The following is a 24,397-nucleotide window of genomic DNA, read 5'->3' as shown; positions in this document are numbered from 1 at the left end:
GTCACAGCCGGGAGCTTGAGTCTGCTCCTCAGAAGACTTTGGTGTGGCAACCGCATCGATACCTCACCTGCCTGTCCTTTTGCTTCCTTCCTAGCCATACTTGGAAGCACAGTTCAGGTTCTTTACCAGCCATATCACCCTCTTTAAATCACTATAGCCTGAATGTTAATACTATGTTACTTTGTTTTTGAGGTAGGTTCTCTCTAGCCAAGGCTGACCTGGAATTCATTCTGTAGTCCCAGGCTGGCCCAAGTCCAGCTATCCTACCTCTGCATTCCAAGTGCTGGGACTAAAGGCGTGCACTAGCACACCTGGCCTAAGTATATTTTGTGAGGAAAAAAAAAAAAAGTCTGTTTTGGAATCAAATTCAGTATTTACTAAAAAAAAAAAAAAAAAATTTTTGGGTGCTGGGGAGTACCTTAGTGGTTAAGGTATTTGCCTGAGAAACCAAAGGACACAGGTTCCACCCCCCCCCCCAACCCATGTAAGCCAGATGGGCAAGGTGGCACATGTGTCTGGAGTTCATTGAAGCTGGTGTGACCAGTTTCCCACCCCCGCCTCTCTCCCTCTTATGTAAAATTTAAAAAAATTTTATTTTTAAAAATATTTTGGGGACTGTAACGTGGGCTTTCTGACTCTCAGAGATCATCCTAGAAAGCTACTGTATGTAAAGGAAACTTTGGGAACTGCTATTCATTCTCATGTTTATTATTAAGTATATGGTACATACTAGACCACTTTAGCTATTCATTGTTAATGATTGTGTGTCTTATCTCCATATTGAAGGCAAGATCCATTTCTGTATATCTGCATGTGTATGTACATATATATGTATGCATGTGTAGACACACATGTATTGGGTAGTATACCTATTGGGTATTCAGTAGCCTTCATGCAGAAGTATACTAATAAATGATGGGCTAAATTCGATTGTGTTTTTTCATTCCAGTGCCCAGCAGGATGCTGTTTTTGAATTAATTTCTATGGGATTTAATGTAGCATTATGGTATACCAAATACGCTTCAAGACTGGCTGGAAAAGAAAAGTAAGTTAAAAAGGAAATATATATGTATATATGTAATCTTTTAGTTATATTGACTTTCATTATTTAAGTCTCGACTGATTTAGATAAGTAAAAAATTGATTGTCTCGTAAATTCAATACTAGAATTACGCTAAATATTCGATTTATGCAGCCTAATTTTAAAAGGGAAAACAGTTACATAATCTAGTCATAGGAAAAGTTTCTAAATAAGACCACAAACCAAGAATGCTTTTTAAATGAACACTTGACTGTGTAGAAGCACTCTTAACGAAGTTTTTTTCCTTTTCCTTTTTATTGACTGTTTCCGTACTTACAGAAAATAAACCATGATAATTCCCTCCCCTCCCCCACTTTGCCCTTCACAGATCTACATTCCGTCATATCCCCTCCCTCTCTCCACTAGTCTCTCTTTTATTTTGATGTCATCATCTTTTCCTCCTTTACGAGGGTCATGTGAAGATAGTGCTAGGCACTGTGGGGTCGTGGATAGCAACATGGTTGTGCAAGTATCTCTCAGGTAGTGAGAAGAGCCATTGGCATATATGCCTAGGAGTGCTGTAGCTGGATCATATGGAAAATCTATTTTTGGCTGTCTCAAGAAACTCCACACTGATTTCCACAATGGCCGCACCAGACTACATTCCCACCAACATTGTAGAAGGGTTCCCCCCCTCCCCCCCCCATCCTTGCCAACATTTATTGTTCTTTGTTTTCTTGTTGTTAGCTATTCTGACAGGAGTGAGATGGAATCTCAAAGTAGTTTTAATTTGCAATTTCCCTGATGGCTGAGGATGTAGAACACTTTTTTAGATGTTTATATGCCATCTGTATTTCCTAAGATGAGAACTCTCTATTTAGTTCCATAGCCCACTTTTAATTGGGTTGTTTGATTTTTTATTGTTTTGTATTTTGAGTTCTTTGATTATTCTGGATATTAATCCTCTGTCGGATGTGTAGCTGGCAGAGATTTTCTCCTATTCTGTAGGTTGTCTCTGCGTTATTCACAGTATTCTTTGCTGTACAAAAGCTTTGCAGTTTCATGAGATCCCAGTGGTTGATTAGTGGTTTTATTTCCTGAGCAATTAGGGTTATATTCAGAAAGTCATTGCCTATGCCAATATGTTGAAGGGTTTCCCTTTCCTTTTCCTCTAGCAGTTTCAGAGTTTCAGGTCTAATATTAAGGACCTGATCCATTTGTACATGATTCTTTTTTTTTTAATTTTTACTAGCATTTTCCATGATTATAAAAAAAATCCCATGGTAATTCCCTCCCCCCCCACACTTTCCCCTTTGAAATTCCATTCTCCATCATATTTGGACATGATGCTTGTGCATGGAGAGAAACAAGGATCTATTTTCATCCTTCTACATATAGATATCCAGTTTTTCCAGCACCATTTGATGAAGAGGCTATCTTTTACCCAATGAATATTTTTGACAAAAATCAGATGGCTGTAGCTGCCTGAATTAACATCTGGGTTCTCTGTTCTGTTCCATTGGTCTATGTGTTTGTGTACATTGCTTTTGGGAAGACTGACATTTTCTCCAGGCGTGGTGGCACATGCCTTTAATCTCAGCCCCCGGGAGGCAGAGGTAGGAGGATTGCCGTGAGTTCGAGCCCACCCAAGACTACGTAGTTAATTCCAGGTCAGCCTGAGCCAGAATAAGACCCTACCTCAAAAAAAAAAAAAAAAAAAAAAAATTGACATTTTCACAATATTGGTTCTTCCAGTCCAAGAAATTGGATGTCTTTCCATTTCCTAGTGTCTTCTATGGTTTCTCACTTGAATGTTTTAAAGTTCTCATTGTAGAGATCCTTCACTTCCTTAGTTGGGCTTATTCCAAGGTACATTATTATTATCATCATCATCATCATTACTTAGGCAATTGTGAATGGGAGAGATTCCCTGATTTCGTCCTCCACATGTTTGTTGTTAGTATATAGGGATTTCTGTGTGTTTATTTTGTATCCTGCTACATTGCTAAAAGTGTTTTATCATCTCTAACAGTTTGTTGGTAGAGTCTTTATAGTGTTCTTTATGAATAGAATCACATCATGTTCAAATAATGATAATTTTATCTCTTCCTTTCCAATTTGTATCCCTTTTATGAGTGTCTCCTGCCTTATTGCTGTGGCTAAGACTTCAGTAATATATTAAATTAAAGTGGGGACAATGAACACCTTTATCTTGTTCCTGAATTTAGTTGAAAAGATTCATGTTTTTTTCCATTTATTATTATGTTGGCTGTAGGTTTGTCATAAATAGCCTTTATTATGTTGAGATAAGTTTCTTCTATTTCCAGTTTCTATAGGACTTTTACCGTGAAGGGATGTTAGATTTTGTTGAATGCCATTTCTGCATCTAATGAGGTGATCATGTGATTTTTGTCCTTAAGTCCATTTAGATAATGTACCACATTTATTGATTTGCATATGTTGAGTCATTCCTGCATCTCTGAGATAAAGCCTACTCGGTTGGGGTGAATAATCTTTCTGATACATTCTTGTATTCTATTTGCCAATATTTTATTGAGAATTTTTGCATCTATGTTCATGAGGGAGATTGGTCTGTAATTTGTTTCTTTTGTTCTGGTTTTGGTATCAGGGTGATGCTGGCTTCGTAGGAGTTCGGTAGGATTCCTTTCTTTTCTATTTCAGTGAAAAGTTTGAAGAACAGTGGTGTTAGTTCTTCCATGAAGGTGTGGTAAAATTCACCAGGGAATCCATCTGGGCCTGGACTTTGGTTGGGAGACTTTTTATAATTGCTTGGATCTCTGTACTTGTTATAGGTCTATTTAAATGGTTTATTGTTCTTGTTTTACTTTTGGTAGGTCATATGAATCAAGAAAATCATCCATTTCTTTCATATTTTCAAACTTAGTGGCACATATGCTATTAAAGTATGCCCTTATGATTTTTAAAATTTCCTTGGTATCTGTAATAATGATAACTTTTTCATCTCTAATTTTATTAATTTTTGTCTCTCCTCTCTCTGGTCAGATTTGCTAAGGATATTAATCATTTTTATTTTTCAAAGAAACAACTCTTTGTTTCATTGATTCTTTGAATTGTTTTTTTTTTTTTTCAATTTAATTTATTAGTTTTCTTTTCAGCAAATACAGGCAGTTTGGTACCATTGTTTAGGCTCATCCATGATCTACCCCCTCCCATTGGACCCTCCTTGTTGATGTAAATGGATCGTGCATTGTGGAGTTAGCCCACAGTTATTGGTACGATAAATGTCTCTGCATATCATGACCCAACATGTGACTCTGACATTCTTTCTGCCCCCTCTTCCGCAAAATTTCCCTGAGCCATGTTGGGTTCATTTTTTGTCTGCTTCAGTCCTGAGGTGTTGGGGCCCTCTGAATCTCTGGATCTCTAATTTGGTAGGAGTTGATTTTTCCCTGTGTTGGTCTCCTTCCCCTTTGTGCTGGTATCTGGTTCATCAGGAAAACATCATCCTTGCTTGTTTCGCCAATTGTCCTTAGTTTCAGTTAGGCCCCTTTTGAGGTATGTTGGGGCAGCTCTCTCCTTAGGATCTGCATCTATTTTTAAAGTATATATATATATTAAAAGGATTTCAAGTATGAGGACATAGCTGAGTTAGTAAGAACATTTGAGACATAAAAATGAAGACCCAGGTTTGATCTCATGTGCCCACAATGGAATTGTATTCAGTGGTAAAGAAAAGTGAAATTTGCAGGAAGTGGATGGATCTGGAAAGGATTATACTAAGTAAGGTAACCCAGGCCCAGAAAGCCAAATTGCATGTTCTCTCTCATATGTGGATCCTAGTTACAAATGCTCAGACTTGTGTGAGTTGTAGTAAAAATTGGTAGCTGAGACCAGTAAGCTATGAAGAGCTATAAGAAAGGAAGGAGAGGGGTGGACTTAAGGGTATGGTATTGTATATATGTAAGTAGAAGAACAGATTACAGGGAGGGGGAAGGCCTAAGTGAGGCGAAGGCAAGTATTCAATTGTGAGAACCAAGATATAGAGATGAACTGGGCAACAAAGTGAATACTTCCACACAATTAAAATTTAACTTTTTTACAGTATTAAAACACTTGTCATAATATGAGATTTTTGTAAAACTGACAGACATTTCTATGATAAAATTTATTATCTTAGATTTAGATTGAAAGTCAAATTAAATTATCCTATCTCCTTTTCTTATAACCAGTGGTTCACTGAGTAGTAATAGTCCCTTTGTCTTATAATTAGTGGTTCATTGAGTAGTAATAATCTATCTCCTTAAATTGTTTTTTGTTTGTTTGTTTGGTTTTGGTTTCTATTTTATTAATTTCTGCCCTAATCTTTATTATTTCTTTCTGTCTACTGATTTTTGGTTTGCCTTCTCTTTCTTTTTCCAAGGCCTTAAGGTGAAGCATTAAATTGTTTACTTATGAACTCTATAATTTCTTAATATAGGCACTTAGGGCTCTAAATTTCCCTCTTAGGACTGCCTTCATTTGTCACAAAGGTTTTGGTTTGCTGTATTCTCATCATCATTTGCTTCTGTGAATTTATTGATTTCCTTTTTTATTTCTTCAATGACCCATTCATCATTCAATAGTGTATTTTTTAGTCTCCATGAATTTGTGTATGTTCTGTAGTTTTTCTTGTTGCTGATAATTGTAGTTTAATACCATTGTGGTCATATAGAATACAAGGGATTATTTCAATTTTCCTGTATTTGTTAAGATTCACTTGTGTCCTAATATATGGTCTATTTTGGAGAGTGTTCCATGCGCTGCTGAGAAAATGTATATTCTACAGCATTTGGATGGAATGTTCTGTATATATCTGGTAGGTCCATTTGTTCCATGTTATCATTTAATCCAGATGTCTGCTTATTTTTTGCTGGGATGACCTGTCAGTTGATGAGAGTAGGGTATTGAAGTTACGCACTACAATTGTATTTGGTGTTATCTGTGATCTTAAATCTAATAGTGTTTGATGAAATTGGGAGCCCCCACATTAGGTGCATATACATTTAGGATTATAATGTCTTCTTGTTGGAGTGTTCCTTTAATCAGTATAAGATGACCTTCTTTATCTTTCCTCACTAGTGTTGGTTTGAAGTCTGTCGTGTCAGATACTAGGATAGCAACACCTGCATGTTTCTTAGGCTCATTTTCTTGAAATGCTGTTTTCTATCCTTACATCATAAGATGATGTCTGTTTATTGAGAAATTAGTTTCCTAGAGGCAACAAATGGCAGGATCCTGCCTTTTAATCCAGTCTGCAAGCCTGTATCTTTTGGTTGGGTCATTGAGGCCATTGATACTGAGTTGTTATTGAAAGGTATGTATTTTTCCTCTCCATTCTTACTTTTTTGTAGTGCTTCCTATTTTCCCTTTACTCATTTGTTTTAACTGTTACTTGAGTGTGGTTAATTTTTTCCTGTTTGTTCATGTTTGTGTTTTGCTTTCTCTTCAGCTGAAGGAATCCTTCCAGTATTTTCTGTAGAGCTGGCTTAGTTCTCATAAATTCTTTTAGCCTGTTTTTATTGTGGAATGTCCTTATTTCTCCATCAATTTGGATAGATAGCTTTGCAGGATAAAGTAATCTTAGTTGACAGTTGTTACCTTTCAGAACTTGGAATACATCATTCCAAGCCCTTCTGGCTTTTAAAGTTTGTGTTGAGTCATCTGCTGTTATTCTGATGGGCTTGCCTTTGTAGGTGACTTGCTTTTTCTCTCTAACTGCTTTCAATATATTTTCTTTGGTTTGTGTGTTTAGTAGCTTAATTATAACATGGCAAGGAGAGGTTCTTTCCAGGTTTTGTCTGTTTGGTGTTCCAAAAGCTTCTTGTATCTACATTGGCATTTTTCCCCCAGTTTGGGGAACATTTTCTTCTGTGATTTTGTTGAAAGTACCTACTATGCCTTTGGAGTGAAATTCTTCTCCGTCTATTATACCCTGAATTCTTATGTTTGATCTTTTCAGTGTCCTGAGTATCTTGAAATTCCCATTCATACCTTCCTATTAGCTTGTCTCGCTCTTTGTTGGACTGTATTAGATCTGCCACCTGGTCTTCTAGTTTAACTGTTTTGTCCTCTCCTTCATCCATTCTACTGGTGAGACTTTCCACAGTGCTTTTTATTTGACTGATTATGTTTTTCAGTGCTAGTATTTCTGCCTGGTTTTTCTTTAGTATTTCTAATTCCTTACTCATGTCTTGTAATGACCTCCTTATTTCATTAAGCTGGTTTCCTGGGTTCTCTTGCAGGAGTTTGTTTTCTTCTTTGATTCCTTTGATTTCTTTGAGCATAGATAAAATCATTTGTTTTTGAAATCTTTGTCAGGCATTTCATCTAAAACAGTCTCGTTGAGTGTCATTTCTGATGGAGTTAATAATTTTTGGTGGGATCGTATTGTCTTTTGAGCCTCTGTGTTCTTTGTATTATGATGTATCAACTTTTGCATCCTGAGTTGATTTGATGCTTGTGCTTTCCTACTTATCTGCAGTGTTCTTAGATGTGGAGACCCAACTTTACATACCTTCAGGATACAAGTGTATGGTGCCAAGTGTAGCTCTTGTACTTCAGTCGAACCACAGAAGTAATCCTAGGTGTTGAGTTTGCCTGCTACTCAATATTGTAGAGGGCTGGGTGAAACAGTTTACTGTCACATTTTAAAATTAAACTGAGGAATATAGACATTGAATAAAAACTAGCACAGAGTGTGCAAGTGTGGGGATTGAAACAAACAGATAACCTTGTAAAACCAAAATCCCTGAGGGTGTGTGTTGCTCTACACCCTTAATCCTGTCAGGTGGGAGGTTGAGATTTCTGTTCTGAAATGGGTTCCAGGTCAGCCTTGATCTGAATCAGACCCTGTGAATTTGAAAGCATCAGTGACAATAATAGTCAACCCCCAAATACTGCTTAATCGAGAATGGTAAAGCTACCCAAGAATATGTAACCCATAACCCGCCTGCCCTGACATGGAAAGTGAGATTAGCACTTCCAGTGCAGGCCTATGTATCTGCTTTTCTCTCTCTCTCTTTTTTTTTCCCCCCTTATCTTTTTTGGTTTTTGAGGTAGGGTCTCACTCTAGCCCAGGCTGACCTGGAATTCAGTATGTAGTGTCAGGGTGGCCTTGAACTCAGGGTGATCTTCCTACCTCTGCCCCCTGAGTGCTGGTATTAAAGGCGTGCGCCACCACGCCCGGCCTATGTATCTGCTTTTTTGTCTGCTGGCCTCATTGCCTTTTGGGGTGGCTTCTAATCTCACCAATGCTCAGTACCCACCTTGGTCCCCCATGTTGTGCTGTGGAGCTGGAGTTCTGATCAGCTGCGCTGGATGACTTGCCATGGGGGCATGGATGCATTCTCTGGATGTCTGGAGGTTCGCGGTTCTGATGGTTGGGGGATGGGAAAGTGCAGGAAGCCTGGAGTCGTACTGGAACTGCTTAGCTTGTCCCTCCTGTATCCCTTTCAGTCAGTAGCTCATTAACTGATCTCCACTGTCTCCTTCACATCTCTTGACTCTGCGAGGAGGCTGATGAGATTGGAAAATCTCTTTGGTCTCTGCTGTTGCTGCTTGGGGCTGCAAGCATCTTAGCAGGATTCTGGCCGTTTTCCTCCTTTCTGGTAGACACTGGTCTCTCCTGCTTCTCCTCTGTGGCTAATAAAAACCTATACAACTGCAGGTTTTTGGAAGAATAGTGTATTTTGCTGTGGTTTTGCTTAACTCCCTCCCTAGGCTGGTTTGGCATGGCTCCTATGCTGCCATCTTACCCAGAAGTCCTTAACAAAGTTATAAAACAAATTTAAATTGGTCAAAAACATTGCAGTGTTTATGATAACTTATCCCCTTTTATAATGCATAATCTTAAAAGTCAGTAAATTCCAAATCAACTGAAAATAAAGGACATGAACAAGAAGTTAGGAAAAAATACAGCAAGCTGATAAATATGTGAAGAGATGTTTAGAAAGACTATAATAAAGAATTTCAAAGAAAGTGAGACAATTTTTCACATAACTTAAAATGAATGCAGCATAGGAAATGGACAGACTGTGATTCATCCGTGTGTATGTATCAACAGACGCAACCATTTAACAGTAAGATTGAATTGTTTGTGCTGATGTAAATGATTAAAATGAGCCAAGTAGTGTGTATGACCACATTACCGTTATAGATGTGTTAAGTAATATAGTGCTTTGTTTGTGACAGAAGAGTCTAAAAGGAAAAATAAGACTGTGTTCAGTGTATTTATTTTTTACTTTTGAGTTGTTAAAAGTAGATTTTTTTGTTTATTTTTATTTATTTGAGAGCGACAGACAGAGAGATAGAGAGAATGGGTGCATCAGGGCCTCCAGCTACTGCAAACAAACTCCAGATGCATGTGCCACCTTGTGCATCTGGCTTATGTGGATACTGGGGAATCAAACCTCGAACCCGGGTCCTTAGGCTTCACAGGCAAGCACTTATCACTAAGCCATCTCTACAGCCCCAGATTTTTTTTTTTTTTTTTTTAATGGAAGAAAACTAGATTGAGAGACACAAGTAACCAGTTTGGTTTTCTGTCCCTGCGTTAGTGTTACGTTAGAACCCAGTGTAACAGAGTGCTGTCTTTCAGTGTCACAGAAGATGAAGCAAAAGAAGTCCATCGAAGTCTCAAAATTGCTGCCGGGATTTTTAAACATTTAAAGGTAAGAAGTGTGTGTGCGTGTGCGTAGCTGGTACTTTAGTTCTTGAACAGCTTTGGCTGTGGGCAGCTGAGTTACTCCATTGTGTGAAAAGCATTAGTATACCAGTCCCTCCAGTGTCTGCAGGGCACTGGCTAGAGGGCAAGCTGGCTCTCCCGCCTGCCATCCCAGCGTGCGAGCTCCATTTTTAGAGTGGTGTAGTCCTTGCACATCACCGGGCGTGTCCTTTATACTTTAGATCACCTCTCACTTGTCAACACAGTGTGAGTGTTGGGTGACTCGTTCTCACGCAGTGTTATGTAGGAAATGATGGACAAGGGACAAGTTGGCATGTTCACCTCAATTGCAATGTTTTCAGTTATGTTTGATTTGAATGGTTGAGACTAGGGATGTGGACTGCTCACACAATAGTACCATTTATTCTGTTAGGATAATACTGTGCATTCTGATACCGTAGCTATAATGTTGAATACCACCAGTTCCTGAACTGATATGTCCATTTTTGTGTTTAAGGTCAGTGACTGTTAGAAGTACAAAATGAGTCTACAGCTCTACTACCCTGAATATGCCCAGTCTTGTCAGAAGTAGAACATTAAAGTTATGACACTACTTATTTTTCTCTTTCATGAAATGATAGGTGAATATAAAACAAATAGTATTCTCACTATTTTTACATTGCTCTTCATAACACTTGCAAAAAGCAGTCACAGTTCCCCAGAACTGAACTTCCAGTGTCCATGGAAACCCTGAAGGGGCAGTCATTGCAACCTAATTATATTAAAAGCCTGGAGATGTGACGGGAACTCAGAAAGAATTATGTGTCTTTTATTTAACAAGAAGGCTGTGCTGCTTCATTCTGATTAATCTTCTATTTGCTAAGGCCTCCGGGAGGCCAGCATTGAATTTTGTTCAGTATAAGATGCTTTTACAGTGACTAAAAGCTGTGATCCCAAATGAGGTGTAGAATTGTATTTTCTTTTTACCTTTAGTTAGTAATGTGAATGAGAATTCAGGTTATCATTCAGAAGGGAGTTTTGGCTGCTATTGCAGCTAAATACTTTCTGAGTTGTAAGTGTGGTATGATGCTGGCTAAGCATTCTATCCCTAGCCCAAAGTTTGCTTCTGAATTTCTTATTTTATAAAAGTTTTACTACACAGGCCTATGTTCTCTGTAAGCTTACTGTTGCTTCTGTTACATAATTTTGCTTGTGTCCTAATTTTTTAGTAAGTTCTTAAGTTGAATGCCATAACTTCCGTGGCTAAAACAAAATTTAAGGGGCTAGGGTGACAGCTCAGTCTGAAAAGCACTTGCTGCCTAAGTACCAGAGCTGGACCCCAGCACCACCCCGGAGGGCAAGCTCCTAACTAACCTAGCTGGATCCTGAACTTGGTTCACGGGAGACCTGGTCTCAGTACGTCAGGACGAGAGTTATTGAGGAAGACACCTGCTGTCACCCTCTATCTCCATGCATCACACCTATCAAGGACACATAGCTTGCAGTACAAACAGATTAGTAAATGAATTTGACGTCCTTGTTTTCTGCTTATTTTCTTTCTCAGGAAAGCCATATCCCCAGGCTTCTTACCCCAGCAGAAAAGGGGAGGGACTTAGAGGCACGGCTCATAGAGGCTTACATCATCCAGTGTCAGGCGGAAGCTCAAGAAGGTATCCTAGATACTGCAAGACTGGTTTTAAGAACCTTTATATTGACATTTGATTTTTTTTTTTCTTAAATAGTATGTCTGTTTCATTAATTTGATATCATTCTATTAACCCTGGGTTTATTAGGGTTTGACTTGTACGCTAGTCTATTCTTGTAGCTTTTTTTGCAAAATCTCGACATTGACTTTCCCATATATTTTATTGCACACATCTTTTTTAATAGGATATTGCTAAATGTGTAATTTTGCTACTGAATTAACTTTTTTTAATGAGGGAGAGAATGACTTTTTTTTAGATTAAAAATAACTTACTCCTTGGACTGGAGAAAGGGCTTAGTGGTTAAGGCACTTGCCTGTGAAGCCTAAGGACCAAGATTTCATTCCCCAGAACCCTTGTAAACCAGATGCACAAGTTGGTGCATGTGTCTGGAGTTTGTAGTGGCTAGAGCCCCTAGCATGTCCATTTTCTCTCTCACTATTTGTCTCTGTCTCTCAAATAAATAATTAAAAAAACTCCTTAAAAAAATTGGATTATCTATATTTGGGTTTCAGTTTTTAAGAATTACTGTGAGGGCCGGGCGTGGTGGCACATGTCTTTAATCCCAGCACTTGGGAGGCAGAGATAGGATCTCTGTGAGTTCCAAGGCCACCCTGAGACTACACAGCGAATTCCAGGTCAGCCTGGGTTAGAGTGAGACCCTACCTGGCGGGGAGGGGAGTATGAAAGTCCCAAAAAAGAGCATCAGATTGTCTTTTGCTCTTTTCATGGAACTTCCCATGAATGGATACAAACTTACTTACGGATTCCTTTCATTGGGTGCTGATCACAGTAACAATTGCCCGGGCCATTGAACTCAAGCATGCCCCTGGACTCATTGCTGCTCTGGCATATGAAACCGCCAGTTTCTATCAAAGAGCAGGTAAGCTGATCTCTTGTTCTCTCAGTCTGAAGACTTTTCCACTTACTTGTTCTTGGCTGAAAAGGAAACAAAACAAGATTCTCAGATTTTCCATTGTAAAACTGAATATCTTCATTATTTTGTTCATCTTGTTTAAAGTAAGGAAAAGAGACTGGGCCCAATGCATAGGCCTGGACTCCTTGCTGCCCTGAAGGCTTAGACAGTAAAATTGTATCAGGGCCTGTCTGAGCTGGAGTAAGCTCAAGGCCAGCCTAGACCAGTCTGTGAGACCCTGTCTCAAAAAGTAAAATACCAAGCTGGGCGTGGTGGTGCATGCCTTTAATCCCAGCACTTGGGAGGTAGAGGTAGGAGGATTGCCGTGAGTTCGAGGCCACCCTGAGACTGCATAGTGAATTCCAGGTCAGCCTGGGCTAGAGTGAGACCCTACCTTGAAAAAGAAAAAAAAAAAAAAAATGAAAAGAAAAAAAAGTAAAATACCAGAAGCCAGGCGTGGTGGCACACGCCTTAATCCCAGCATTCGGGAGGCAGAGGTAGGAGGATTGCCATGAGTTTGAGGCCACCCTGAGACTCCATAGTGAAGTACAGGTCAGCCTGGGCTAGAGTGAGACCCTACCTCGAAATACCAAAAAAAAAAAAAAAAAGGAAAATACCAGCTGGTGATATCGATTAGTTGTAGAGCACTTGCTGGTCTAACCTCAAAACTAAACTAAGTAATTATATAATTCTTCTCCTTACTTAGATGAGAAACTGAAACTCAAAAGGTTTTATGTGACCAACCTGTAACTGCCAATGTGTAGAAAGTGTGCACCAAAACTCAGTTCTTATGATCTGGTAACTATGCCTGTGTTCTGTTTGAAGACTGCTATTTTAGGTGCTGAGTAGAATAGATTCACAGTCCAGGGAAGGAGAAAAGCCATCAGGAAGTGGAAACCTGAATGAACATTTGGAGCATGCTAGAGAAGACGCTAGAGGAAAGATGTCTCTTCAGTTTGAAATATGTGGAGAAGTTTTAAGTTGCTTAGGACGCATATGGTCTAGTTTATGGCACATACAGGCATAAGAACTGAGACCATTCTGGGACTTTCAGACAGTTGGATATAATGAAAAAAACAGGATGAATGAAAGGAGAAAAGACTGGGAAAGTATGCATGTGTAAGGTTAAGAACTGATAAAGTAATAATAATTGATTTGGTAGTCTGTCTAAAAAGTTTAGCCTTGGTTATGTTGCTGTTTGGGACCCATTAAAAGACCTGCCATCTGATTTGGTTGGATTAGAATTTCCATAGCAAGTCTGTATGGTTATAGGGTATAGAGTTGGGCATGCGCTGTGAAGCAGTAGTATAGCACTTTTGTAGGAATTCTTAAAGTCTTAGGAGGAAATAATAAAAGCTTTGACCAAGAAAAGAGGTAGGAAGTTGAGGAAGTAGATAGAGTTGGAGGGACTTTTAAATGCATAAAAATTTTAATTTTGACTAGATGGCATTTTGCTTTTAACACTAGAACACATGAACTAAAAATCTTCTAGTGAAACAGGGTGAAATTATATTTTGCTTTTTAAAATGTAACTTTAGATCATACTTTATCCAGTTTGGAGCCGGCATATTCTGCTAAATGGAGAAAATACCTGCACTTGAAAATGTGTTTCTACACAGCTTATGTAAGTATTAATAGCCTTAAAGACAATGACTTTACTTTCTCATGTCACCAGACTCCTCCTTAGCAGTATGCAAATCGTGGGCAGCTGTCAGTAACACCCACTGACTCTGCAGCCATGGTTAGGTAGGTGAATGGACAGGGATGGAGCGGAGTCTTAGACTTGAAGTGCAGTCGCAGCCCACATTCAGGCTAGATTAGCATTCCCTTGCATGTGTTATCTTGTTCATTGACAAGGATTCTGTCTTAAAGAATATCACACAGAAAGTGTGGGGGTGGGGAGGGAGGGAATTACCATGGGATATATTTTATAATCATGGAAAATGTTAATAAAAATAAAAAAAATAAAAAAGAATATCACACAGTGAGTCATAGCTCCTATTCAGGCCAGATAATTCTTGAGCATTCCCTTGGTTGTTTTATCTTGTCCATTGAGAAGGATTCTGTCGTAAAGAATGGCACCCAGTGAGGATTGGCTGAGCTGGGAAAGGACCATCAGCATACACCATTTTAGAAGATCTGCTAACCACGCTTGTTAAAATTAGTATCATGTGAGAGACTGTCCGAACCCTTTTTCAGGTCTGAGGAAATGTTTTTACTTATTATAATCTGCTTTAAACATACTACCACCTAAGGCCATGTGCAATCTCTATTGATGGAGACATTTTAAAGAGTAAAGCTGGGCTGCAGAGATGGCTTAGCATGCCTGTGAAGCCTAAGGAACCGGGTTCGATTCCCTTGTATCCATGAAGGCCAGATGCACAAGGCAGCTCATGGGTCATGTTCATTTACTAGAGGCCCTGGCACACCCATATTCTCATTCTCTCTCTTTCTCTCTTTTTCTTTCTCTGACTCCCCAGAATAAAATAATGGAAAAAAAAAAAAAAGTGAAGCCAGGCATGGTGGCACATACCTTTAATGCAAGCACTCAGGAGGCAGAGATAGGAGCATCACCACAAGTTCAAGGCCACCCTGAAACTACATAGTGAATTCCAGGTCAGCCTGAGCTATAGTGAAACCCTACCTTGAAAAGCCAAAGCTAACTAAATAAATAAAAAGAAAGAAAGAAAGAGTAAAGTTGCACAGTGCCTCATTTCTTTTAAAACCTGTAATCCTTGCCTCACTGGCTATGTTAATGCAGCCCTGTAACTCCAGCACTCAAGAGGCTGAGATAAGAGGATCCTGAGTTTGTGGTAGCCTGGACTACAGAGTGAGGCACTGTTGAAAAGAAAACAACAAAACAAACTTACACCTAAACATAATATTTTTTTTATTTATTTAAGGAGGGCAGATAAAATGAGCATGCACCCAGCCACTGGAAACAAACTCCAGACACATTTGCTACCTTGTGCTTCTGGCCTTCATGGGTTCTAGGGCATTGAACCTGGGTCTTTTGCAAGGAAGCACCCTAACTGTTAGACCATCTTTCCAGCCCCAATAACCTCTTCCTTTATGTCTTTATTTTATTTTACTTTTGAATATTTATTTATTTACTTGCCACATGTATGTATACGGGAAGGGGCATGCCTGGGTTTCTTGAGTCTACAAATGAAAGCTCATCTGGATTTACGTGGATGGTGAGGGAATTGAACATGGGCCAGTAGGCTTTGCAAGCAATTTCCTATAACCCCTGAGCAGTCTTGGCTCTTATGTTCTAATTTTTTTTTGTAGTTGTTTTTTTGAGGTAGGGTCTCACTCTAGCTCAGGCTGACCTGGAATTTACTCTGCATTCTCAGGATGGCCTTGAACTCACAGTGATCCTCCTACCTCTGCCTCCCGAGTGCTGGGATTAAAGGCGTGTGCCACCACGCCCGGCTCTTATGTCCTAATTTTAAAAGCAGATTTCACTAGCAACATTTGCTTTCATAGCATAGCTAAAAGGTTGGGTTGGAGAGATGGTTTAGTGGTTAAACTTGCCTGCAAAGCCAGAGGACCCAGGTTCAGTTCCCCAGTACCCACATAAACCCAGATGCGCAGGGTGGCACAAGCATCTGGAGTTCATTTGCAGTGACTAAAGACCCTGACCTTCCCATTTTTCTCTCTTTTTTTTTTTTTAAGTAGGGTGTTACTGTAGCCTTGTAGTCTCTGTAGTTTCAGGGTGGCCTTGAATTCATAGTGGTCCTCCTACCTCTGCCTCCCGAGTGCTGGGATTAAAGGCATGCGCCACCATGCCCAACTTAATTCCACTTTTTGTATAAGCAGAGATGAACAAAAGCTTACTATAGTCAACTCTTAAGGGTCACAGTAATATTTCAACAGGGAACACTATGTAAATTTAGGGAGAGGATGAATAAAAATGTGCTTCTTTTACCAGGCATACTGTTACCATGGTCAGACTTTATTGGCTAGTGATAAGTGTGGAGAAGCGATCAGGTCTCTCCAAGAAGCAGAAAAATGTAAGTTTTGCTTTCAGAAATTTAACTCCTTTTTAAAAAAGTTTCATCTGGCTCTCCCTCTATCTGTCTTTCTCTCTGTGTCTGTCGCTCTCAAATAAATTTAAAAAAAATTAAAAAAAAAAAAGGGGGGCTGGAGAGATGGCTTAGCGGTTAAGCGCTTGCCTGTGAAGCCTAAGGACCCCGGTTCGAGGCTCAGTTCTCCAGGTCCCACGTTAGCCAGATGCATAAGGGGGTGCACGCGTCTGGAGTTCGTTTGCAGAGGCTGGAAGCCCTGGCGCGCCCATTCTCTCCCTCTATCTGTCTTTCTCTCTGTGTCTGTCGCTCTCAAATAAATTTTAAAAAAATTAAAAAAAAAAAGTTTCATCTGGGAAAGTGTAGGGGTGGGGAGGGAGGGAATTACCATGGGATATATTTTATAATCATGGAAAATGTTAATAAAAATTAAAAAAAAACCTCAAAAAAAAAGTTTCATCATCAAGGAGAACAAATAGATTTTGGCTGAATTCATGAAAGGGAGTAGGGATGGGCCAAAGTAATTGGAAGAAGTCAAAAACACTTGTAAATTTAAAGTGTAGAAAAAGCTCGTTTCCACTTAGTGTTCCTGGGCTGGCTGTTCCACCAATGAGAGCGGTGGAAGTCGTCTTGGTTTCCTGTCTCACTGAAGGCCGTCAGGGTCAGTGAGCAGCGCTTGCGTCTTGTAAAGCACCTTCCCCTCTCACTGCAGTGTATGCGAAAGCAGAAGCACTGTGCAAAGAGTATGGAGAAACTAAAGGGCCTGGGCCAACGGTCAAGCCTTCAGGACACTTGTTCTTCAGGAAACTTGGAAACCTTGTGAAGAACACCCTGGAAAAATGTCAGAGGGAAAATGGTTTTATGTGAGTATATCACTGTTTCTGTTAGTCTCTGTTCCCAAGGTTTTATCTTAAATTGTCTAAGTTTAACATTTTATTAGTGATAAAGTTGGAGTATGAGGATGTTTTCATCTGTCTATAGTGATGGCATTAAAAACGGGTTTTAGGGGCTGGAGAGATGGCTTTGCGGTTAAGCGCTTGCCAGTGAAGCCTAAGGACCCCGGTTCGAGGCTTGGTTCCCCAGGTCCCACGTTAGCCAGATGCACAAGGGGGCACACGCGTCTTGAGTTCGTTTGCAGGGCCTGGAAGTTCTGGCACGCCCATTCTCTCTCTTCCTCTGTCTGTCTTTCTCTCTGTGTCTGTCACTCTCAAATAAATAAATTAATTAAAAAAAATATTTTTTAAAAATGGGTTTTAGGAGCCGGGCATGGTGGTGCATGCCTTTAATCCCAGCACTTGGGAGGCAGAGGTAGGAGGTTCACCATGAGTTCAAGGTGAGCTAGAGTGAGACCCTACATTGGGGAGGGGGGCGGGTTTTAGGGCTGGAGAGATGGCTCAGCAGTTAAGGCACTTGCCTATTGAAGCCCAAGAACCCAGGTTGAATTTTGCCACTACCCACATAAGCCTGATGCACAAGGTAGTGCATGCATCTAGAGTTTGTTTGCAGGAGCTAGAGATCCTGGCACACCCATTCTCTCTCTCTCTCTCAAATAAATGTTTTTTAAAAACAGGTTTTAGGGCTGAGTAGATGGCTTAATGGTTAAGGTACTTGCCCACAAAGCTAAGGGACCTAGGTTTGATTCCCCAGGACCCACATAAGCCATATACACAAGGTGGTACGTGTGTTTGGAGCTTGTTTGAAGCGGCTAGAGACCCTAGCACACCTATTCTCTCTCTCTCAAATAAATAAAAATTTTAAAAATATATTGTAAAAAATGGTTTTAATCTCTACATGAATTGTGAATATAGCTCATTTCACTTAGGAAATTCTTATAAAATCTTTATTTAACTTTGCTTCCCTGCCAACTATAAAACAAGAAAATTAATTTTCTCATGATTCTTTCTAGTCTTTTCAGGACCATTATTAAATCAGTGCACAAACTGTAGTTCACCACCTTTGTAGGGTGGTCGAATCAAATTTGTCTTTTATCTATCATCTTCCTGTGATACTCTGTTCAGTTTTTATCACTTCCTCTGGAAGTGGTCGTTGAGTCCCCCAAATCTAGCCTCATTGCCCCTCTATACTCTCACGGCAGTTTATATTCCTACAGCTTCATTTACATTGCACTGAAAATGATGGGGCTCTTCAGTTTCTTACCTGTCCATCTGTGAGCTGTATGAGGCAGAAGTCTAGTCTCCTACTTACCATAGGCCTTAAACATACTAGGCACTCAGTTATTGAAGAAATTACTGACCCACCATTTCAATTGCTTTTCACAGTTACTTTCAAAAAATTCCAACAGAGGCTCCACAACTGGAACTCAAAGCAAATTACGGGCTGGTGGAGCCTGTGCCTTTTGAATTTCCTCCTATGAATGCTCAGTGGACACCAGAAGCATTGGCTGCATTTGATCTCACGAAGAGACCCAAGGATGATAGCGTATGAGACTGGGCTTTTTCAGTGATCCATATTTTTGTTCAAGTAGCTAATTTTGGTGTTTGATATGTCTATTGTAAAAGCTTTCAGGCATAGCTCCTAGACCTTCATTGTCTTCTGATTTTTTTTGTATTATCTCCCATTCTTACAACTTGGCAGGGCCTTCTTTGAGAACCTTCTTCGTGGGAGAAGAGGTGATCCATGCCTATATTTCCACGGAAACACTCTTCTAGGTGTAGCAAGTTGCAGGGTTTATAAAGGAAGGTTTGATCTCATACTAGCCTTCCATGAATCATCCAGGAGTAAAATAAAAATGCTTTTATTCATTTATAGCTAAGTACATCATGGCTGTAAATCAACATTCAACTGCCAAAAGTCAGGATTTTACGCAAGGAGTGGGGAGGTATTTGCAGTTAGTTTCTCCCTTAGTATTGGATTTTTGTGTAATTTCAATTCTTCCAGTGCCATTATTTCTGAAACTAGCTTTCTTTGTATGGGGTTTACAAGCACATCTAACATAATGCCCTAAAGTTACTCATTACTGCCACATATTATTTATAAACTTTAGGGTTCTATATGCTGGGATTTGATTACACTTCTCCCCCCTCAAGAGTGTGGAGTAGGAGTACTATAGCCTGACTTGTTACCATGCAGCCTAGGTTGCCTGTTGGGAGCATCTTAAATTTCTGTGTAGCTTCTGGAATAGTATGGCAAACCCTAGTGTTTTGAAGTCAGTGTAGCTCTGCTTGAAGTTGTGAAGTGGTGTTTCCTGGGGCTTCATCTGCATGTTCACAGTATTTCTTTCTCCCTAGGCCAAACCCAAGCCAGAAGATGAAGTCAAGCCTGTGAAAGAACCAGATATCAAACCTCAGAAGGACACTGGCTGCTCCATTTCCTAAACAATGCGAACTTAAACTTGTCTTTCCTATTAGAGCAGATAAGCCGAGAACTTCAGCTTAAATTTCTTGATTTCTCGGATGCCTGTAGAAAAAAATATTAAATTCAGAAGGAATTGGACTTACTTTATTCATTCCTGATTTCTAACACATGTTTCATGCTTTGTTTCCATACTTTTTGTGTATGTGTGTGTGTTTTTAAGTTTTTTGTTGTTATTTTTGAGGTAGGGTGTCACTCTAGCCTAGGCTGACCTTGAATTCATTTATGTTGTCTCTCAAGGTCACCTTGAACTCACAGTGATCCTCCTACCTCTGCCTCCTGAGCACTGGATTTAAAGGTGTGTGCCACCATGCCTGGCTCAGATTCCCTTTTAACCAGGACATTTGGAAGGATTCTTTGGGTCTCTGAAGGGTCTATGTGGGTTGGATCTGTTTTATGCTGTAGGTTGTAAGTTTCAGGTACGTTTTTCTGCCTTCACAGAAACCTTTATTTTCCTTCTTTAATACCAGAAGAATGACAAGAATTTGTCTTCAATAGTAAAGGGTTTTTTTCCTCTCAGCTGTGTTAACTGTACCACTGACTTGTTAAGTTCTGAGTCATTCATCTGTCTTTTCTGGTAGGAAAAAGTCATTTGCAGTTAAGATCAGAAACCCTTCAAAAACAAATCCCTTCTTTACATATATCAACATCTAGAATTTACTTGAAAAGCAGTGTTTACCAGAATCAGTGCCACTGGGTGTGCTGAGACTTTCTAAGCGCTGTGTCCTGGTGACCTGCGCTTCCTCCTGTCCCTTCAATCACCCACGTGATTTTTACAGAGACTTTTTCTAAAGAATTTTTTACTAAAGGGGAGAACTTTGTACTAGCACTTAGTGTTTCTATAAAAAGGGAGACCGGAAGAATGAAAGATGTTCATTGAAGAAGAGAAATAATTGCATGATGTAAAGAAAAAACTATGAAGTCAAACAAGATAGGTTGTCCTGAGTTACACTGGTAACTTCTTGGTTAAAAAAGTTTTAGGAAAATGCCTTTTGTTACCTAATTTCAGTGTAAATTTTAAAAATATGGTTTTCTAACATATGTATATATCCTGTCAGAATTGTATTGCTTTAGGCCAAAGGCCTTAGCAAAAAGTTGGAAAATAGACATGGATAGTAGTATGTTCTTTAAAAATGGAGCATAATATTTGAACAGTTTGTCTAGGTATGTATACAAACTTGGGAAATGGTAGGTGTGTAATACTTACAAAAATCACACGTTGTATGTAGGTTGATCCTGGTTGATATTCTGGGGTGCTAGTCTTCCTCTTACAAGTGTAGATTGGCTCATGAAATAGGAATTATAGTAGTGGCATTTGAGTGCTTACTATGCACCAGTGTGCTGAGCACTTAGTTAAACCATTACAGCCACACAGCCCCAGCAACCCCGTAAGAAATAGGGAAGCCGGGCGTGGTGGCGCACGCCTTTAATCCCAGCACTCGGGAGGCAGAGGTAGGAGAATCGCTGTGAGTTCAAGGCCACCCTGGGACTCCATAGTGAGTTCCAGGTCAGCCTGGACCAGAGTGAGACCCTACCTCGAAAAACCAAAAAAAAAAAAAAAGTAAAAAGTCTGCATAAATTGAAATGGGAATCTCTATTTCCTTTTGAAGAATGAATAGCCTGTCTAGCAATCAAGATTATCAAGTTACTACTTAAACCATAGATCATTGTTCACATTCCTTTTAAAAAGCTACATAGGATCAGTGCATTTTAGTATATGGAAATGCTAATTACCATTGTAGTCTAATACTTAATATTTGAAGCTGTAGTTTCCAGAATGTTTGGAATAATTACTGAATGGGTATTAAGTTTTTATTTTGCTGCCTATAGAAAAAATATTCTAATAAATTTGACTCTTGGTGGTCCTTACTATACAGTCACCTGCAACTATATGCCATTTACTGACAAAACTTTAAATAGCACTTAACGCTAGCTAAGACCTGTGTGTGTTAGGTAGTAGTGCTCATTAGCCTGGCTAATAAGTTTTCATGTCAAGACTTTTGTGGGTTAAGCTACCACACATGAATTACACACAGTACATCTGGTGCTTCTGTAAAATGTGGCCAGTGCAGGTATGGTAAGTCCACAATTGGCAACATTTCCGTGGTCAGATAATAAATCATCTGCAGATGTAACACTATATGACGAATGTGGCCCTTTATGTAGTTTTGAAGTGGTATTGGTAATTTTGGGAAATTACTAAATGAGAAGAAATTGCATGAAGACTGTAAAGAGATGGATCTATTTGTATTAACAGTTGCATATATTTCATACCAGGCAATGACATCTAACATGCTACTTCTGCTAACTGTGCATAATGATTGATCTTTTTGTTTATGAAAATAAAACCAATTTTACTTATATTTTCATTGGAATTTGAAGTTTTTAACACTAAGCCAGTAACAGTTAATGCATTGTAAATTCTTAGTCACAGTAATATTTTTAAATGGCAAATACATTTGCATCAGTTTTGTTTTGTGAGTCAGTTAATATTCACTGCTTGACCTGTTTGGTTTCTATTTCTCTCTGTTGGTAATTGCTGTCTCCTAATGTGAAGGATGCAGGTGTGATCCGCTTGTCTGTCGCCGCGTGGCCTTATCCACTATGAGCCATTGCTTATGTCCTAGAGTGAGGTGAGCAGCTCCTCGGCGCTGCCCAATTCTCTGTAGAAAACTGTGCCGTGCAGACTCGAGATGGCGCTTTCGGTACTATGTACAAGTGAACAAAGCCGTGGGCAAACAGCTCCTTACTTTCCAGGAAGAGTTTACTTCCAGGGCTGCAGGGAGGAGCACATTTCTCATCGTTTAACATGTATCAGAATAAGCCTTGAGTGCCACTTGGGGTCAGCATTACTTTGTGTCTAAGGCTGTTTATCCTTAGCATTTAAATTTTCATTTTAGAAGACCAGCTCACCCATGTCTTCACTTTGCATTTTCTCTCGCAGGCCCTGCAAGTGGTTAGCGTCACTGTTGAGCACAGCCTTCTGGGTGGCTAACTGCGCAGTGGCCGAGGTGACCGCAGCTCCCAGAATGGCAGTTTTCTACACCACCTGGCATAACGTAGACAGAGTTGGGGAACACCCAAGAGGGACAGACACATGGACACCTGGGCCTGAGTGCACAGTTAAGTACTGAACAGGAAGGTACACAGCCCCCCAGCGTGCCTGCTGAGGTCCTCCCAGGAACAGCACTGGCTGGCCTACAGGGATTGCCTTTTCACCCAGGCTCCACTCTGCAGCTGCACACAAGTCCCTGATGGTGGGCTAGGTAAGCCGGAAATGACTCCAAGGAGCAAGGCTCTGAATGTCTGGGCCTCACCATAGGGCTGCATCACTAGAGCCCCCAACGCCTTCTCACCTCTGTGCTCCAGCCTCTCCCAAGTCCACAAGCAGTTGTAGCTATATTCCTTACAGCTGGGAGGAGGGTGGTTAGGCTTTTAGACAGGAAGAAAGGTGGAAGCAAGAACAGGATTTCAGCAATGGCCCAAACAAACAGCCAGTGAGCTCTTGGGCACATTATGTGCACTGGTTCTTTGCTGCATTCTAACCAGGTCCATGGGAAAATATCCAGCAGAAATGAAAACAGCGAATTTCAGGTAGCATGCCTTCAAGTTAAATGCCAACATGTCTAAATATTCTTTTCTTTTCTTTTTTTTTTTTTTTGGAGCATGAGTTCAAGTTTATTTGCAGCAGCTAGCAGCCCTAGCAATGCCCTTCCTTTCTTCTCTCTCCCTCCCTCCCTCCCTCTCACTTCTATCTCTTTCTGCTTGCAAATAAGTAAAATTAAAGTTTAATTTATTGACCCACATTTATCACCCACAACTCAGCTGTTTCTTTGGCTCTTTTTTCTGAGACAGGGTCTCAGTATATAGCCCAGACTATCCTCCAACTCTCAATCCCTGCCTCAGCCTTACAAGTGCTGGATCACGGAGATGGGTGACCACACCCAGCCAGATGTTTCTAACGAATTGACCATTGCATTTCCAAATTTCTGAAGTGGCCAACAGACCATAGAAAGACATTTCTTTAGGCTCCTGCTTGAAACCAACAGCTTCAGCCAACTGCTGGCCTTGATTCAGGGCTAATAAATATTACTTCATGATAGCGATCGAAATACTTATAAAAATCCACTGAAATTATTTAGTACATAGATGTAACAAAAACGTTAAGTGGAAAAATAATTTAAAATCAAATGAGACAGTTGTGAGTTCTTAGTTCTTATCTATTACATGGTACTTTCCCCTACTCATTAACCATGATTCACTCATTAAATAAAAGTTGATGGGCTGGAGAGGGCTTAGCTGTGAAGCCTAAGGACCCAGGTTCGAGGCTCAATTTCCCGGGACCAGCGTTAGCCAGATGCACAAGGGGGCACACGCATCTGGAGTTTGCAGTGGCCGGAGTGCCCATTTTCTATCTGCCTCTTTCTCTCACTCTCAAATAAATGGAAAAAAAAAGTTGAGTTCCTGGGCTAGGGAGATGGCTCAGCAGTTAAAGGTATCTGCTGGCAACACCTGAGGGTCCAGGTTAGATTCCACAGTACCCACATAAAGCCAGAAACAAAGTGACACATGATCTGGAATTTGCAGGGGAAGAGACCCTGGTGTGCCCATTCCCTCTCCCTTGCCTATTTATCTCTCTGCTTGCAAATAATATTTTTAAAAAAGGAGGCTGAG

At 40.0% G+C, this 24,397-nt stretch overlaps 1 protein-coding gene and 1 non-coding gene across 3 annotated transcripts in view; one reads left to right on the top strand and one right to left on the bottom strand.

Annotated features, from left to right (window-relative positions):
- The window catches only part of Brox (BRO1 domain and CAAX motif containing), a 32,537-nt gene extending 10,451 nt beyond the window's left edge, over positions 1 to 22,086 (top strand). For both annotated transcript variants that reach the window (XM_045131459.1, XM_004653235.2), the window contains exons 5-13: positions 950 to 1,045; positions 9,639 to 9,711; positions 11,269 to 11,374; positions 12,201 to 12,290; positions 13,862 to 13,947; positions 16,258 to 16,339; positions 17,064 to 17,214; positions 18,631 to 18,790; positions 19,600 to 22,086. In XM_045131459.1, the coding sequence (XP_044987394.1) occupies positions 950 to 1,045; positions 9,639 to 9,711; positions 11,269 to 11,374; positions 12,201 to 12,290; positions 13,862 to 13,947; positions 16,258 to 16,339; positions 17,064 to 17,214; positions 18,631 to 18,790; positions 19,600 to 19,686 (931 nt within the window). In that variant the 3' untranslated portion in view covers positions 19,687 to 22,086. The remainder of the gene's footprint in view (positions 1 to 949; positions 1,046 to 9,638; positions 9,712 to 11,268; positions 11,375 to 12,200; positions 12,291 to 13,861; positions 13,948 to 16,257; positions 16,340 to 17,063; positions 17,215 to 18,630; positions 18,791 to 19,599) is intronic.
- Positions 22,087 to 23,673: 1,587 nt separating this feature from the next.
- LOC123457849 lies at positions 23,674 to 23,806 on the bottom strand. The gene has a single exon (XR_006635210.1). It is a non-coding gene; the product is annotated as a small nucleolar RNA SNORA2/SNORA34 family (small nucleolar RNA).
- Between the last annotated feature and the right edge of the window lie 591 nt (positions 23,807 to 24,397).

This window comes from Jaculus jaculus, chromosome 1 (assembly GCF_020740685.1).
Source record: "Jaculus jaculus isolate mJacJac1 chromosome 1, mJacJac1.mat.Y.cur, whole genome shotgun sequence".
Classification (NCBI taxonomy): Eukaryota; Metazoa; Chordata; class Mammalia; order Rodentia; family Dipodidae; genus Jaculus; species Jaculus jaculus.
The sequence above is the reverse complement of the archived record's forward strand: the minus strand, read 5'-3'. Positions and strand labels throughout refer to the sequence as shown.